The following is a 15811-nucleotide window of genomic DNA, read 5'->3' as shown; positions in this document are numbered from 1 at the left end:
ATATATTTTTTTTAACCCTAAAGGTTACATTTTCTTACCATGAAATTAATATTTATTCTTATAAAAACACCATGAAGATAAAGTTTATTTTCATAAAAACATTAAAAGAAATTATAGATTAATTACAATAATCTCTTTGAAATATTAAATACACACAAAATAATTTTTTAAAAAAACCACCGTTAAAAAATCAGAAGGGGTATTAATTTAGAAATAAATTAAAAAATATTTAAAAAAATACATACAAAAAGTATAAGAAAAAAAATTAGAAAAAAAAGAGAGGCTAAGTGTTGTTTGACTTAGTAAGCTAGGCTTGTGTGCGAGTCTTATCTTTTTATTTGAAAATGTCATCCACCCCTTTTTTTTAAGAAAAGAAAGCGATGTGATGTCGACTCCGTCCTTGATTATGCCCAGAACGGTGACTAAAAAATTGATGGTTTTGATTTTTTGATCTAAAAACTTATTTTGACCCAAAAACACTTATAAAACACTTTATACATCTTAATAAACTTGTATATGGCCTTAAATAACCCAAAAATTAGTCTATAGACTTAAGATCAACTTGAACAAAAACAAAATTACAATCTCAAATGTCTTATTTTAGGTGATGAGAATGCTAAATATATTAGCTCCTTTTATTAAATGGAACTCATTGACACTGAGATCGATCTTTTTCACGGTTTAAATCAGTGTTAATCGAGACTTTCACTCCCTACCATCAAAATTTGATGAATTTCTCTCTCGTCTCTTAAACCAGGGATTGAAAGAAAAGAAAAATGAAGTTCTAGATCAAAATTAAAATTTCAAAAACCAAAGGAATCAAAAAAATAAATTGTAAAGTATAAGGATCAAACTGAACTTTTTTAAATTTTAAGGTTGCCACCCTTTTCTTCTGCCCTTTTTATCATGGTTATCCGTCTTTTAATTTTTTCATTCTATAACAATTTAATTTCAACTAGCCTTCATTTTGGTCGTAAAACGATGAAATTAAAAAAAATCATGAACAAAAATAAAAAAAAAACCTAGTACACAACGAGTATATGATGTATTGAAAGCGTGTTTGGTATTATATAATAAAGATGGTTTTTTAAAGTGTTTTTTATTTGAAAATACATCTAAATAATATTTTTATTTTAAAAAACTTATTTTTATTGTCAATATATCAAAACAATTTAAAAATATATAAAAAATAATCTTAAACAAAAAAAAATATTCAGCATTCACAATAAAGCTGTGAACGTGTGGCCATTCAGCAACTCAATAGCAATTTCCTCGCAACGAGTTTTCTTTAATAAAATAATTTAATATGTAATGTAATAATTATTCTATATTTGTTTCTTTGTAAAAACAGCAAAACCCGACGAATATAATTGGACTCGATGTATAAAGATGGGCCCTTTCGGGACGTTATCCAGAAGCCCGAGACTCCTAAACAACGCGTCAATTGGCAGCACACATATAGGAAGCGAGCCCCGTAACAAACCAGTAAATGAATAATAAACCCGTGCAACGCAAGCAAAAGCTATCACCTTCCTCTCTCTTTCTCTATACATACCCACTCGCACCCCCACGCACGCTATTTTCTCCCTTTTAACCACAAATCCGTAAACTACCCTCCTAATCGGGTTCTCGACAAGCCCTAACCCTAACCTATCTCTCTCGCTCTATCAAATGAGGTGTCGCGAAGAATCCCTCTAAATCTCTCGATTTTAGGGTTGTCGCAGCGAAGCTTCAATCAATCTCCTTTAATGATAATCATCACTGCACCCGAGATTGTTTTCAAGTTCGTGATTTCTTCTCGGTGATTGAGGACTTGGCGGCTGCTGTCTAATCTGGCCGGGCTATGAAGATTTGGATCGGCTGATTTATCAGATTCAATCATTTCCCAATGAAGTTCGACGATTATGGGGTTTATTTTGCTTTAGGTGCGATATTTCAATTACCACTCACAAGTTCCGAAATTGTTCGATTGAGTTAAATTGCGACCAGAGGTTTCTTGTTTCAAGGATTTGATTGGTCTGATTGCACTCGAAGAGAGGAGCTTTTTGCTATTGGCTGGGTTTTGAAGGGTTTGTTGGGAAAGAGGCACGCGAAGCGAACGGTTCTTCTTCCGTAGTTGGTTTGTTTGATTGATCTTTACTTGAGAAGGATAGAGAAAGGAGAGAGAGAGTTCAATTTTTTGTACTGTTATCTTTTTTTAGTTGAATAGCAGGCCTTGTTTTTTGAGAGGCACGGTTCTATTGTGTGTGCTGTTGTTTTGATATCCGATAATATTTTTTTTATTGAATTAGTGGAAAGAAAAAAAAATGGCTGTGTATTACAAATTTAAGAGTGCTAGAGATTATGATTCAATCCCAATGGACGGTCCGTTTATATCCGTTGGTACTTTGAAAGAAAAAATATTTGAATCAAAGCATTTGGGAAGGGGTACAGACTTCGACCTTGTTGTCACTAATGCCCAAACCAATGAAGGTTGGTTTTAATTCTTTTTTTAGTTTAACTAGATCGTTTTTCACTTAGATTGTCCTTCAATTAAATTACAAACCTAATAGCAATGCAACTCTTAATTCTGGGTTTTGCTTCTGGATTCCTCATTCCACTTTCTGCCCATATTGTTTTTAGCACCTGGATTTGCACACTGATGCACGTTATGGAGAAGGCTAGTTTGTGCCCAATGTATCCAGTTGCGTGCAAATGAGCTTTCTTAACTGTGGGCAGTGGAAAAACCTAACAAATTTCATGCTGAATTGTTTGTAGATGCCTATTGGGGGGTTTTGTAGATAGACGAACTTCTTATGGCTAGGACTGATTGGTTCCACCAAATGGGATTGCATTTGATAAACTATAAGTTTGGTTTTATAATTTATCATTCTTGTAGTGTTTTATAGCCTTGCTGTTCCCTTGTTTCCAATTTCAGAGTATCTTGATGAAGCAATGTTAATTCCCAAAAATACCTCTGTATTAATACGCCGGGTTCCGGGGAGGCCTCGTCTGCCCATTGTTACAGAGCAAGAGTACTATCTCAAACCTTTAAATTCTTAAACGCTTGATTGAGTTTATTTAGTTAAGGCCAATGTTTTTGGAAGATGGAGCATGAAATGTTTGGTTTGTGGAGCTGTCATAATTTATATTAGCCCAGACATTTGTAGAGTTCTTGTGCTTTATTTATCTGTGGAATATTGTTTAAGGGTGCAGCTTCCTCAAATAGGTTACTTTCATTGACTTAATGAGTTAGACAGATCGTACAGCGCAGTGCCCGCAAATTGATTTTCATTTTGTTTTAGCTTCTTGTTAAACAAATTTTCAGGGCTAGGTTGAGTTTGTCCTTGTTATATTTTGCAGGCCAAAGTTGGAAACTAAGGTGGAGGACACCCTTCCAGAGAAGAGTAGTTTTATGGGTGCTGATTCATCTTCCATGAGATATGTAAGCTTGGATGCTGCCATCTTTTCCTTGAATTGATTTGGTAATATAGCAATATAATTAGTATGAATTTGTAGTGTGTTTGTTATGTGTGCTATTTGATATTGTAGACTGAAGACAATGAATGGGATGAATTTGGAAACGATTTGTATTCCATTCCTGATGTACTGCCTGTTCAATCTAGTAATCCACCTCCTGATGTGGCCCCTACAAACAAGGCTGATGAGGATGACAGAATTAAGGCATTGATTGATACCCCAGCACTGGACTGGCAGCGGTGAGATTGATCCTCAGTTGTGTTACATTGAAATCTGCGTGCTTTTACTACCTGTGGAGTTATTTGTATGTATATTTGTTAAATTTCCATTTGGGTTTGCAGTCAGGGTGCTGATGGCTTTGGTGCTGGTAGAGGTTTTGGTAGGGGTGTGGCTGGAAGAATGGGTGGGCGTGGTTTTGGTGATTTTCTTATTCCTTCTCTTGTGATTATTGCATTGTTTTTTGGTGTGTTTCCATAAAGCTAAAATTTCTCTTTTCCTTTCTGATTGTGTGCTTGTCCATGATGGGCTTGTGCTAGTATTAACATTCACTAAAGATTGCATGTTTACTTCAAATATTTTCCCAATACACTGACATAAATGATTTTTTTGTTGAGGTCGATTAGGCTTGGAGCGGAAAACACCTCCACAAGGCTATGTATGCCACAGATGCAAGATTCCTGGTTTGTAATTGTTCATATTTAAATGAAAACACCTCCACTTAAACTTGTTGGGCAGGAGAGCAGTATGCAAACCTTTAATTTTTATGTCACCTTTATTCAGGGCATTTTATTCAACACTGCCCTACAAATGGTGACCCTAATTACGATATTAAAAGAGTAAAGCCACCTACTGGTATTCCAAAGTCAATGCTGATGGCTACCCCAGATGGCTCATATGCTTTACCTAGTGGTGCAGTTGCTGTTTTGAAGCCAAATGAGTAAGCTGATATCTGTTTTATGCTTCAGTATTTCTTCTCCATATGGTTTTAAATTAGATACGCTGGCAATCAAATTCATTATGAATGTTTAAATTTGAACAGGGCTGCTTTTGAGAGAGAAATTGAAGGCCTACCTTCCACACGGCCTGTTGGTGATCTTCCACCTGAACTTCACTGCCCACTGTGCAAGGAAGTTATGAAAAATGCAGTCTTAACAAGCAAATGTTGTTTCACGAGCTTCTGTGACAAGTGTAAGTTTTTTTTTTTTTTCCATCTCCTGTATCATCTTGTATTGGAATTTCATTTGCCACCTGCCGTATAAATTGTTCTACCGCAACATTAAATTTTCATTGAATCAGCAATTTGGCAATACTTCTCCACCATCTTCTACCTTGTTAGTTTTAGGAATGTCTAGTTGGCCTATTATAACTCATTTTATTTCTTTATTTCAGTATTTAGAGTATTCTTACATGAAGTTACCGCCCTTTTCTGTTTAATACAGGTATAAGAGATTACATTATCTCAAAATCAAAGTGTGTATGTGGGGTATCAAATGTCCTTGCAGATGATCTTCTTCCTAACAAGACTCTCAGGGATACAATCAATCGTATTTTGGAGTCTGGTAACAGTAGTGCTGAAAATGTAGGAAGCGCCTTTCAAGTTCAAGGTTTGTGCATGTGTTTGTTTTGTATTAGTTGCATAAATTTTCTGCTAATTCAATTATATGCATGATTAATTTCTTTCTAACTTTCTAAGTTTAGATATGGAGTCTGCACGCTGTCCACCTCCAAAGATTCCATCACCCACACAGTCTGCTGCATCTAAGGGCGAACACAAGCCGTCTCCTGTTAATGAAGAATCTCCAATTTTAAACAAGGAAATAGCCGAGGAGGAGAAGCCTCTTATTGCTTCTCAGCAAGTCCCTGAGAAAGTGAGGACTGCTAAAGCTGTGGATGTATCTGAGGCGACGCATGAGTCAATAAGTGTGAAGGAGCCAGCATCACAAGGAAGTGCTCCACTGGCTGAGGAAGAAGTGCAGCAGAAGCTGGCTCCTGGTGAGGCGGGTAATGGCCAATCTTTATATATACATTTATTGTTGTTGTTGTTAGGGCGTTATGGAATCCTCTGTTTTCTCTTAATTTCACTTAGAAAAGACACATGAGAGTGGCTTAATTGACTGTGACTTTTGCTTTGTCAGGGAAGAAAAAGAAGAAGAAGAAAGTTCGCATGCCTCCGAATGGTATATTGGTTGCTTTCTTTAGTTTTTCCTGGATAAATGGGTTCTGTAACTATGGTTTCATACATAATGGCTGATTAATTTTTTTTTGGATTAGTGATATGTTCTTTATTCTAGGCTTGGTGTATTTGTATTTATTTCAATTTGTAATTAATCATTAGTGACAATATTTTATGATTCCCTCGATGAATGTAATGTACCACAGATTTGTGGAAAGCTTCTCAGGATCTTGCAGCTGAGAGCTTTATGATGCCTATGGGTCCCTCTGCCTTTAATCCATATTGGAGTGGCATGCAGACTGGAATGGAAGGATACATGGCTCCTTATCCAGGTCCAATGCCCTTTATGGGTTATGGATTAAGCCCTTTGGATATTCCATTTGGGGGAGTTATGCCTCCAGATCCTTTTGGTGCCCAGAGTTATATGATGCCTGCTGTTCCACCGCAGAGGTACACAATTCTGCATTTTGGTTATTTTTCTCATCTTGTCTCTGCAAGCTGACAAACTTATTTGGAATTTTCTTATCTCCCAACTGCTGTAGGGATCTTGCTGAATTTGGAATGAACATGAATCTCAGACCTCCTCTAATGAGCAGGGAGGAATTTGAGGCCCGCAAAGCTGATGTCAGGAGGCGTCGTGAAAATGAGAGGCGAGCTGAAAGGTAATATTACTGTTTCTCATTATTTCCTAGTGGTTTAAGAAATGATGTAACATTTCTTATGTTAAATTGCATGGTTCTGAAGCCATTATATTAAATATCAGACCTGTTGCTTGGTGCTTATTATGATACCCCCACCCCGGTGGTTACTATAACCCCCACCCCCAAAAACACTTGTGTGCATGCACATCCACCTCAAACCCTTGGGTGGCTTTGTAAAATATGTTATAATCAGCTCATTTTGGAGTTTGATGATCATGTGACTCAACCAGTTCCTTTCCCCCCCTGGTTAGCCCTGTGATCTCGTTTTTTGTCCATTTAATCATATTCTTGTTAATGTCTAAATAATTCTCTTTCTATAGGGAGTTTTCCAGAGATTGGGATCCGGGCAGGGAAGTGAGCGGCGGCGGTGTTGTTTCTTCAATGAAATCTGTATGTCTTTTATGATGTTTTGGATTTCTCTTTATTATCTATTTCTGTACTGCATCAGGTACCTTCCATGTTGTTGAGCAACAATTTAGCCAGAACACGCTTTTGTCTTTTCAATGCTAGAAAAGATAATTGGTTATTATTATTTTACTGGGGTTTCTGAGTCCTTCCTCAACTTGAAAAAAATCCTCATTTTACTCCCTTTTCAGATGAACTACTTGGAGTTAGAACCTGAAATTAACACCAAAGCCAACCCAGTTTTTGAATTTTCTTGGTTCCTCAAGACTTTTTATTAGATTTGTCGCCATTCCCCTCTTCCATGTCATGCCTTCCATGTAAATTTTGTAATCAGTCTTTCAGGATTTGCTGGCACCACGTCCTTGAACAAAGCAATTCACTCTCCCCAATAAGGGTGACTCTGCTTCTATTTCTCCATTTGTTGTTTTGTTGAAGTTTTTTTGACAGAACAGTATAAATTCTTTTCCGTTAATTATTTGGAGTTGAGTAAATATTTTCTTGCTTTCTTTTTTCCCTTAATAGTTATAGATGAGCACTAAAAAACTCGAATCTATAGTTGAAAAAATAAGAGTACCATTGAATTCATGCCTCTTTTCAGCCTTAATTTTCAGGGACAGAAGTTTTTGTACGAGAATTGATTGTTGTGCAGTTTTTTTTTTTTTTTGCTGTAGTATAGAATAATAATCAATAAAACTAATAGCAATTAGTCTCTGGAGGGAAAAAAAGAAGGTTTTTTTAATAAGTATAAATTTTAATAAAGCACTGTATGTATCATTAATAATTAAAAAGAAGAAGAATATTAAAAATTAACCAGGAGTTGTTTTTTCTTATATCTTAATACCAAAAATGAAAGGAAAGAAAGGTGATATTCTAATAGTTATTCCTTGTCTGTTGGTGCAGAAGTCAATACCACAATCCAGTGCCAGCGGCGATCCCCATCATCATCGTCGAAGGTCTGACAGATTATCACCGGAACGTTCAGCCCGTGAGATTGACCCATTACCACCACGCCCTTCTAAAAGAAAGGCTGACCGCCATGAACACGGTGATAGAGATGCCAATGATTTTGATTACCATGAACGTGACCGTAGTGACCGTGATCATCGCCACCACCACCGCCACCGTTCAGAATCCTCATCCAAAGCTGTATCTGAGACTACCACTAAACCCCCTTCTACAACAGTAACAGACCGAAAGCAAAAAGTTAGCGTGTTCTCTCGCATTAGCTTTCCTGCAGAAGGAGAACCCACCAGTAAGAAGCGCAAGGTATCATCCTCTAGTGAAGCAGCACCAGCAACCACTGGTGGTGGCGGCCCTTTGTCTTCTACACATCACAAGTCATCGTCACCAGTTAAAAATGGCTATTATGATGACTACAAGTCATCTTCTGTGAAGACCAGAAAGAGCAGTAGCAGTGTTGCTGCCACGGCCACCATGGACTACGAGTCCAGTGATGATGACAGGCACTTCAAGAGGAAACCCTCTAGGTATGAGCCATCACCTCCTCCTCCAGCAGAGTGGGAGGAGGATGTTAAGCATTCAAGAAGAGATAAGGACCGGAAGCATAGATAAGGGAAGATTGTCCTTTTGGTTTCCAAGCGGTCCTTTTTTGAAGGAAAATGAAAGCAGGGGGAGCTGCTGTCTTCCTGTTACTGGAGCAAGGTGGAGCTGCATTAGCTGCTGGTGGTGGAACCTCTCTCGAAAAAGGTGGAAATATGTGGAAGTCTGCCCAGCGAGTGAGCGATTGTACATCGAATAAAATGCTTTTAAATATCAAAATGGGAGATACAACTGTCAACTATGGCTTGTGAAATTGTAACAACCAACTCATAATTTTGAGTTCTTCCACTCCATTTTTAAGTATATGTAACTAAACAAAACCAAATTCCTCCCAATTCATCCTCTTTTTAGTTGACCATTTATTCATTCTGTATTCGTCTGCTCTTTATTTTTGCATTCATTTAAACTTACGCGGTTGTTTATGCTGCTGTAGTTCTTATCAATCTTTTCATCCACTTCTCTCTGGTTTTTTTCTCTTCCTTTTTTCTGTATCTTGTTCCTCGAAAGTAGATGACAGGATGAACTTCTCACTCTGTTTTTGAAATAGCACCCTAACTTTTGGGCAGTACATGCAAATATTTGATTGGATACTCAGCAGACTCTTCCACGAATATGGATTCATTTCCTCGATTAAAAACTGGGCCTCATTTTCTACCAAAAAAGGGGTCTCTTTGTCTTGTGGGAAAATAAAAATGATAATACTAAATTAAATGAACACATTTGGAAAAACAATTTACTCCATTAATGAATGCAATGAAATCAAGGGATTTCTTGAGTAGTGATCATCAGCTGGTTGATCATAACCAAAACAAAGAAGTTTGAGAATTAGCGTTCATCCGTGCTCTATGTTTACAAGACTCGATAAGAGTGAAATAATCCAATGGATAATCAATCTCTCTTTCTATGCATCATCATGTACTTTATGGCTTACAGCGTAGACTGAGTGAAGAGAACTAAGTCTACGCCACTTCAGAGCTGTTGAAATGCTCAAGAGTGAAGATGCAACATCTTTCTTGCAATAAAGCATGATATGCGTTCTCCATGAACCAGGGACTAAATTAATTCACATGAATGTGGCTTATCCCTAAACAAAAATTATTCATGCCGGGCGTGATATATTCACAGATATCAAATTATAGAGTCAATTTGGATGGTAAACCATTAGGATTGTTGACAACATAATAATATACGTGTTCTATGTTTATTTTCTTTGTTACTTTATTTAATCCCAAGATAAAATAAAGGAACATTTATGAATATATCCAAACCTTAAGATTAACGAGGGCAACAAACATTATTCCTCATTCTCAGTGTCTTTGTCATCATTTGACTTGAAAAAAATACATATTGTCGTCCTAAATTGTCGACCATCCAAATTCAATCTTCGCTTTGTTAATCCTTTTTCCCTAAAACTGAAGTAATTTACCCATGAAGTTTTCAAAAATCACAACCTAGAAATGACAAGGTCATCTGATTCCACCAAATTTACTGCAAGACAACATTTAGAGAACACTAGTTATCGAAAAATGCTTCGCTACAAGTTAAATATCTTTATTTTTTTATATTTAAAAAAATTATATATGCAAGTTTTTTTTAATATATTTCTATAATTTATAAAATATAAGTTCAAATAAAAAAAATATGTATACATATAATCAAATTAATCAAGAATCATGTTTAAAGATAAATAAATAAAAAGATATTAACAATACCTAAAAATAAAACTTGAAAATTTATGAGACAAGTATAAATCAAGATATTTAATCTTGAAATGATGAGATATTTATTTGGTTGTGTTTGTTAAATTTATTTATTAAAATAATTTTTTATTTAAATAAATTAAAATTAAAATTAAAATTAAAATTAAATTAATCAAATAAATAAAAACAAGTTTAGCCTTGTATGTAGCCATACAGGTCCATCTAACTTTTATTCGGGAAATGGGGATGAAAGCAAGATTTTCGAAGGGTATGTTTTTGGAGATTGGAACTTTAGAGGCCCATATTGTCATAGCCCAAGCACCTAACCAAAACAAAACGAACGACTTCGGTCCAAACAAGTAACGCTCCTATAAGATAAATGAACGGCCAAGGTTTAGTTTCTCCATTCTTCGATACCAGGGTTTTGTTTTCTTTACTGACCCAAGCCTTCTCTCTTTTTAGCTTGTAAACTAAAACCCCTAGTCACCAGTCAGGCACCGCTGCTGCTCTGATTTAATGGGTACTCTCTCTCTCTCTCTCTCTCTCTCTCTCTCTCTCTCTCTCGCTCTCTATGAGCCAACATTCTTTCCTTTCACCTATTAATATCTCCAATCTCTTTTTTTTCTTATATTCTGATCTGCTAACTTCTTTAGGTATTACCATAGACCAGATTTTGTTTTTCTTTCTTGTCTATGTAGTTTCCTACTTGGTTTTGACAAGGATTTTATGCGAACTGTGCTGCATGCATTTCTCGTAAATTCATTTTCAAATAATTAGTACGGTTGTTAAATTCTCAATCTAGTGAATTTAAGTATGCTGTGAAGAGTGTAATGTTTTTTTTTTTGGTGGGTTTGATGAAAATAGGGGCTTACAAGTACGTTTCTGAGCTATGGAGGAAGAAACAATCAGATGTGATGAGGTTCTTGCAAAGGGTTAGGTGTTGGGAGTACCGCCAGCATCCTTCAATTGTTCGTGTCACGCACCCCACACGCCCTGACAAGGCTCGCCGCTTGGGCTATAAGGCCAAGCAGGTAGCACTTTGATTGCCATTTTTAGCACGGGTCATGTGTTTCTGAGTTCCCAGTTACATCATTTACTGCTATTTCAATTGTCAGCTTTCGTTTGCTAGGTTATGAGCTTCAGTTACACGTAAGCTCTACAAGTATTCTTTATTGTTGTGTTTTGTTAACTGATCGAGTTTCAAGCGCTTTAATGTTTTGTTTTGTGGATTACTTCTAGAGTCATTTCATCTGAAATGTGTGAAGTGAGAAGTATTTTTAAGTATTTCTCTCTTTGTTGGTTCTACTTTTTGGTTCTCGTATAAGTTCCTGGCTTTTCTGTATCTGACGGCTATTGCACTAAGTCTGGAGGGCATAGTTTGTTTTGGCTGATGTGTGTGGTTCTGAACCTCTATGAATAGACATAACCAGCCTGTGATCATGTTAATGTTGCCATTGCCTAATTAATGTATGCATTTTGTGATTTCTGCTGGCTAAGCAGCGTCTTGATGCGTATTCATTCTCAGAGTTTTTAAACCCGGCCCGGTGGTCGATCCAGCCCAAGAGGTCACGGGTTTTGCTCAGGTTGCCAGGTCGGGTTAGGTTTCAAAACTATATTCATTCTTCCCTATGAAGGTGCATGCATACAAATGATGGAACGCTTCTTGAGACCAGTGATATTGAAATAATCGATCATCTGACCAAATGGGCTCTCACCTTGTTGGACTCTTTTTTTTCTCGATCTGATACAGTTCTTGTGGTTCTTTTTTGTACTTTGTTGTTGTTGGTGTCTTCAATTTTACCATCTAGTTGAACGGGGAAGAAACTGTTTGGATGTGAAATTAGCAAGTTGGATTTTCACTTCACTTTTTATGTCCAAGCATTCAGTTTGTCTTCTAATAGACCACTAGGAATTTGTGATTTTGATAATTAGGTGAATTTTTATAACATTGGAAGTTATAAAAATGGAGATCAGCAATGCCATTGTTGAACCAAGCTAGTAAAGTTGCTATTCCTGCCCTTGTTTTTTCACACAATGGTGTAGTGCTTTTAAATCTGCATGGATACTGAAAATTGATTATTTTTAGGGATATGTTGTTTATCGTGTACGTGTGAGGCGAGGTGGTAGGAAGAGGCCTGTTCCCAAGGGTATCGTATATGGTAAGCCCACAAACCAGGGTGTTACTCAACTCAAGTTTCAACGTAGCAAGAGGTCTGTGGCAGAGGAGCGTGCTGGCCGGAAATTGGGGGGCCTCAGGGTTCTCAATTCGTACTGGATTAATGAGGTCAGTCAGCTAAGTCTGAGTTTTCATCTGTCTCATTTCACTGGTTATTATTGCCACATGTGCTACCTAAGAATCGGACTTTCGTACTGTTAATCATTTACTTGCATTAGTAATGCATTTTCTTCAACGCAGGATTCTACTTATAAGTACTTTGAGGTAATCTTGGTTGATGTTGCCCACAATGCAATCCGGAATGACCCAAGAATCAACTGGCTCTGCAACCCTGTGCACAAGCATAGGGAGCTCCGTGGCCTTACCTCCGCCGGGAAGAAATACAGGGGTCTACGTGGCAGGGGACACTTGCACCACAAAGCTCGACCTTCTCGGCGGGCAAACTGGAAGAGAAACAACACCCTCTCCCTTCGTCGATACCGCTGAGTCCAGTGATGTGGCTGTTTTGTGTTGTCAATTATTTGATTTTTTGGAGGACATTGTGGTCATTGAGTTGAAAATTTTGGATATTGGAAATCTTGGAACGTGTTCTTCTATTTGAATTGGTGCGTTAGAAGTTACAAGCCGTGTTGTATATTCAAGTCGTGTTTATGTATGGTGTGTTTCTGTTCGACTCTTTCGTGAAATTTCATTTTTTTTTTAACCCTTAGTGGGCTATGATGTCCTTGCCAGTACCAAGAAAAAGGATGTGGCTCCTTCCCAAGATCCAGAGAGAGAGAGAGTGACACCCTAGCCAGAACAAAGAAAACTAGAAGGATACTATATCTTCCAACATCCATTTATATGGATGTAAAGGTTCTGTCATCATGGTTCTAAAATATCTTCTGAGACTGCCAAGATTTTCACAGAATATATACATGGTTTTAAAGAGATCTGGTTCTCATTGCTTCTGTGTAACCATATTTAGAACCAGATAAACATGATGCCAATAATTTCATATCATCACGTAAATGCACCTATTTCTTAGAAATGGGCGTGTTGGACTGATGTAAAAATTCTTAACGAACAATGATATATGCATTTCGCAAGAGAAAGAAAGGTCCCGAGAGAGAGAGAGCATATATACCAACAATGGGTGGTTGGTGACGATGACTGCCTTCTCTGCTTCTGTCCTGTGTATGTTGCGGTTGGAACTTTCTTTTAGAAGCAGAATAATGGATGAAGAATATGGAAAATACTGTAACTGTAAGGTGTAAAAAAATGCACATTAGTATTCAGTAACTTGAGGCAAACTTAAAATGACTAATGTGGTCAGTGTGATGATTTTATAAGGTGAAAAGGGCTTGAAGAAACATGGAGTGCATAATCTAGGGCTAAAACCATAATGTTCAAGGGGAATTTCAAAGACAATAAAACATGTTATAATCTATTAATCTTCAAAAAATAGATCCACCTCACACCGGTTCAATATGTGCAATTTGCCTCCACTTACTGAGCATGAAGTATCTATGCCTAGTCAGGTGAAGTATTCTCAAAACCAGATACTTGTATGGATTAAGTTCATGAAACAGTACAGTTTCTTTAGCTTTTAAAAAAAACTTGGTTCTAAAAAATAAAAATTTCAACATAACAACACTCACTTATTTGATATTTAACCAAACTATCGAGAAGACTTTTACCTGATTTGAGTAGTTAATGACTAATTACTTACGATATAACCTCTAGTATGGCATTGTGGCGTGCAAACTAAATCCAAGATTGAAATCTTTTCTTCCAGTCAAATTTGAGGCAAGCCAAAGTTCTGAGACTGAGAGTACCACTTGATTGTAGCTGCAGCAGCAGATAAGCAGGGATAATATTGCTTATATGACAAAGGCAGTGTATCAAATATTCAAGCACCAGTACCCAGAAGTAAAACACCAGTTAAAGAATGAGATGTTTCCCAGCTACAACCTTGGTGTCATCAAAGCAACCACAGGCCATTAGAACCTGCAAAATTCAGCAAATAATACCATGAAATCGGTGCATGAACAGAGATAAAGGAAGCAGCATGAAAAATTTCCAACTTGTTAAAGAGGTTGACTTTCTTGACTGAAGCATAAAATTGATCTACCAGCTCTGAAATTCCGACCAAACCATCAGGTGCATATTTATTAGGAGGAACAACGACGACCACAGGATCATAAAATTGGAGCAAGGATTTTGTATTCTGATACGAGCTGCTAGTTTCACTATACTGAGAAAGATGCAGTGAGGCTGACCTTAAATCAAAACCAGCCATTCCAACCTGCCAGTCACACAATATCAACTTATTTAGCGCATGAACCAAATTCAGATTTTTTAAAATCTTTCCATTTCAATTTTTCATTTATCAGATTACCAGCAACTTTTGAGTGATCTTTACATGGCCAAATATTTGAAAGAAACAATTAATTTCTTATAATTAAAACATTCAGTTCGAGCGTCTAAGATTATATTTTATATACATCATGAATCTTTTTATCTTATTGATTTGAAATTTTCAGTTAATCACATTTAAAGAAAGAGAGGATTTATAATTCTAGAAGCTCAAGAATTATCAAATGTTAGGAACTAGAAGTCTAGATCCAAGATTAATAAGCTATTTTTTTATAGAGTTTTTTTTACGAATTAAAAAAATATAAGGATCTATAAAAACATCAGGAACGGAATTTCACATCTAAGATTCAACAAGCCATTAAGGAACTGAGATTTCAACCATCAGTTCTTGTGCTAATTAAATCGGAGAGGACATGAAATGAATCAGAATTTCAAATTTTACTACTGTTATCTTAGTTCAGATTCCGGTGTAAATAAATGAATGTATGCGAAATAGTGAATTTTACAGTTATAGCTACTAAAAGTTTCACTAATTTTGCAGAGATAGTGAAAAACAAACGGAGAGCGCACCTTACCTCTTTGGCTCTGTTCTCTATGAGGCCGATCACAATGCCCGATTTCACTCCCCGTATCGTCTTCCATATTGCGTCGATGTGAGTGAGTCAAGTGTTAACAAATGCGCGCTAACGCGTGCGCTATTTATACAAGTGCTATTTGAAGCGAGGGTGCACGATCGTTTAGGATAGTGTTTGAATATGTGGAATTAAAGTGTTTTTTATTTTTTAAAATATATTAAAATAATATTTTTTTTATTTTAAAAAAATTATTTTTTATATCATTATATCAAAATATTTAAAAATAAATTAAAAATTAAATTGGAACTTTGCCTACCGTTCTCTTTCTAGGCACTATCTTTCCTTTCTGTCTCTTTCGAAATTGGAAAAACATGGACGGGAGAGACTAAGGCCATGCGCTACGTTGCCCAGGGCCATGGGAAAATAAGCCCAGCTGAAATTTAGATGTAAATACCTGGAACTTTGCGGGCAACAACAATAAAAAAATAAATAACTCCATGTATTTCACGGCAAACAACAATATTTTATTTTAATATATTTTTAAATAAAAACCACTTTAAACCACGATTACTACTGTAATTTTAAATAAATGCTTTGCTGCAATGTACTGCCACTGATGGCAGAGCAGCCATTTTTAGAAGATCAGAACATACATGCATGAAGTTTACATAAAAGTATCTCTGGCCTCAAGCTTGAAAAGCACA

The 15811-nt window shown here is 36.5% G+C and overlaps 3 protein-coding genes across 12 annotated transcripts; 2 read left to right on the top strand and 1 right to left on the bottom strand.

Annotated features, from left to right (window-relative positions):
* The first annotated feature begins 1478 nt into the window (after window positions 1-1478).
* On the top strand, window positions 1479-8664 carry LOC118062814 (E3 ubiquitin ligase PARAQUAT TOLERANCE 3). 2 transcript variants are annotated; one of them, XM_035076660.2, is made up of 15 exons: window positions 1479-2472; window positions 2918-3014; window positions 3343-3424; window positions 3532-3698; window positions 3801-3877; window positions 4083-4139; window positions 4240-4396; window positions 4499-4647; window positions 4899-5063; window positions 5158-5460; window positions 5595-5636; window positions 5839-6082; window positions 6175-6294; window positions 6654-6723; window positions 7639-8664. In XM_035076660.2, the coding sequence occupies exons 1-15, from the start codon at window positions 2307-2309 to the stop codon at window positions 8308-8310; spliced, it is 2568 nt and encodes an 855-aa protein (XP_034932551.1). In that variant the 5' UTR covers window positions 1479-2306; the 3' UTR covers window positions 8311-8664. The 2 variants fall into 2 exon arrangements, with proteins under 2 accessions (XP_034932551.1, XP_034932550.1); XM_035076659.2 differs by having other exon boundaries at window positions 4074-4139.
* Window positions 8665-8799: 135 nt separating this feature from the next.
* Window positions 8800-15244, bottom strand: LOC118062816 (DNA mismatch repair protein MSH4). Of its 9 annotated transcripts, XR_012169476.1 has the most exons (6): window positions 15103-15195; window positions 14288-14461; window positions 14128-14163; window positions 13886-14004; window positions 13301-13417; window positions 8800-9786 (listed from the first exon to the last, which is right to left on the bottom strand). XR_012169476.1 is itself a non-coding variant. In XM_073408350.1 (5 exons), exons 1-4 carry the CDS (start codon window positions 15172-15174, stop codon window positions 13921-13923), a joined length of 366 nt encoding a protein of 121 aa, XP_073264451.1. In that variant the 5' UTR covers window positions 15175-15195; the 3' UTR covers window positions 13149-13417; window positions 13886-13920. The 9 variants fall into 9 exon arrangements, 2 of the variants coding, with proteins under 2 accessions (XP_073264451.1, XP_073264450.1); XR_012169479.1 differs by having other exon boundaries at window positions 13301-13346; window positions 13992-14163; XM_073408350.1 differs by lacking the exon at window positions 8800-9786 and having other exon boundaries at window positions 13149-13417.
* On the top strand, window positions 10382-12845 carry LOC118062815 (large ribosomal subunit protein eL15). Its single transcript, XM_035076661.2, has 4 exons — window positions 10382-10518; window positions 10863-11029; window positions 12085-12282; window positions 12415-12845. The coding sequence occupies exons 1-4, from the start codon at window positions 10515-10517 to the stop codon at window positions 12658-12660; spliced, it is 615 nt and encodes a 204-aa protein (XP_034932552.1). The 5' UTR covers window positions 10382-10514; the 3' UTR covers window positions 12661-12845.
* Window positions 15245-15811: the final 567 nt, after the last annotated feature.

This window comes from Populus alba, chromosome 3 (assembly GCF_005239225.2).
Source record: "Populus alba chromosome 3, ASM523922v2, whole genome shotgun sequence".
Lineage (NCBI taxonomy): Eukaryota > Viridiplantae > Streptophyta > Magnoliopsida > Malpighiales > Salicaceae > Populus > Populus alba.
This window is presented reverse-complemented; position numbering and strand designations above follow the sequence as displayed.

Coding starts and splice junctions, on each gene's coding strand:
- LOC118062814 (XM_035076659.2), top strand. CDS start 2,307: ATGGCTGTGTATTACAAATTTAAGAGTGCTAGAGATTATGATTCAATC. Junction 5,461..5,594: donor GCTGGCTCCTGGTGAGGCGG/GTAATGGCCAAT, acceptor TTGCTTTGTCAG/GGAAGAAAAAGAAGAAGAAG. Junction 6,724..7,638: donor TTGTTTCTTCAATGAAATCT/GTATGTCTTTTA, acceptor CTGTTGGTGCAG/AAGTCAATACCACAATCCAG.
- LOC118062815 (XM_035076661.2), top strand. Junction 11,030..12,084: donor TGGGCTATAAGGCCAAGCAG/GTAGCACTTTGA, acceptor GATTATTTTTAG/GGATATGTTGTTTATCGTGT. Junction 12,283..12,414: donor ATTCGTACTGGATTAATGAG/GTCAGTCAGCTA, acceptor TCTTCAACGCAG/GATTCTACTTATAAGTACTT.
- LOC118062816 (XM_073408349.1), bottom strand. CDS start 15,174: ATGGAAGACGATACGGGGAGTGAAATCGGGCATTGTGATCGGCCTCAT. Junction 14,462..15,102: donor AACAGAGCCAAAGAGGTAAG/GTGCGCTCTCCG, acceptor TGTGACTGGCAG/GTTGGAATGGCTGGTTTTGA. Junction 14,005..14,127: donor GTTGCTTTGATGACACCAAG/GTTGTAGCTGGG, acceptor CTGCTGCTGCAG/CTACAATCAAGTGGTACTCT.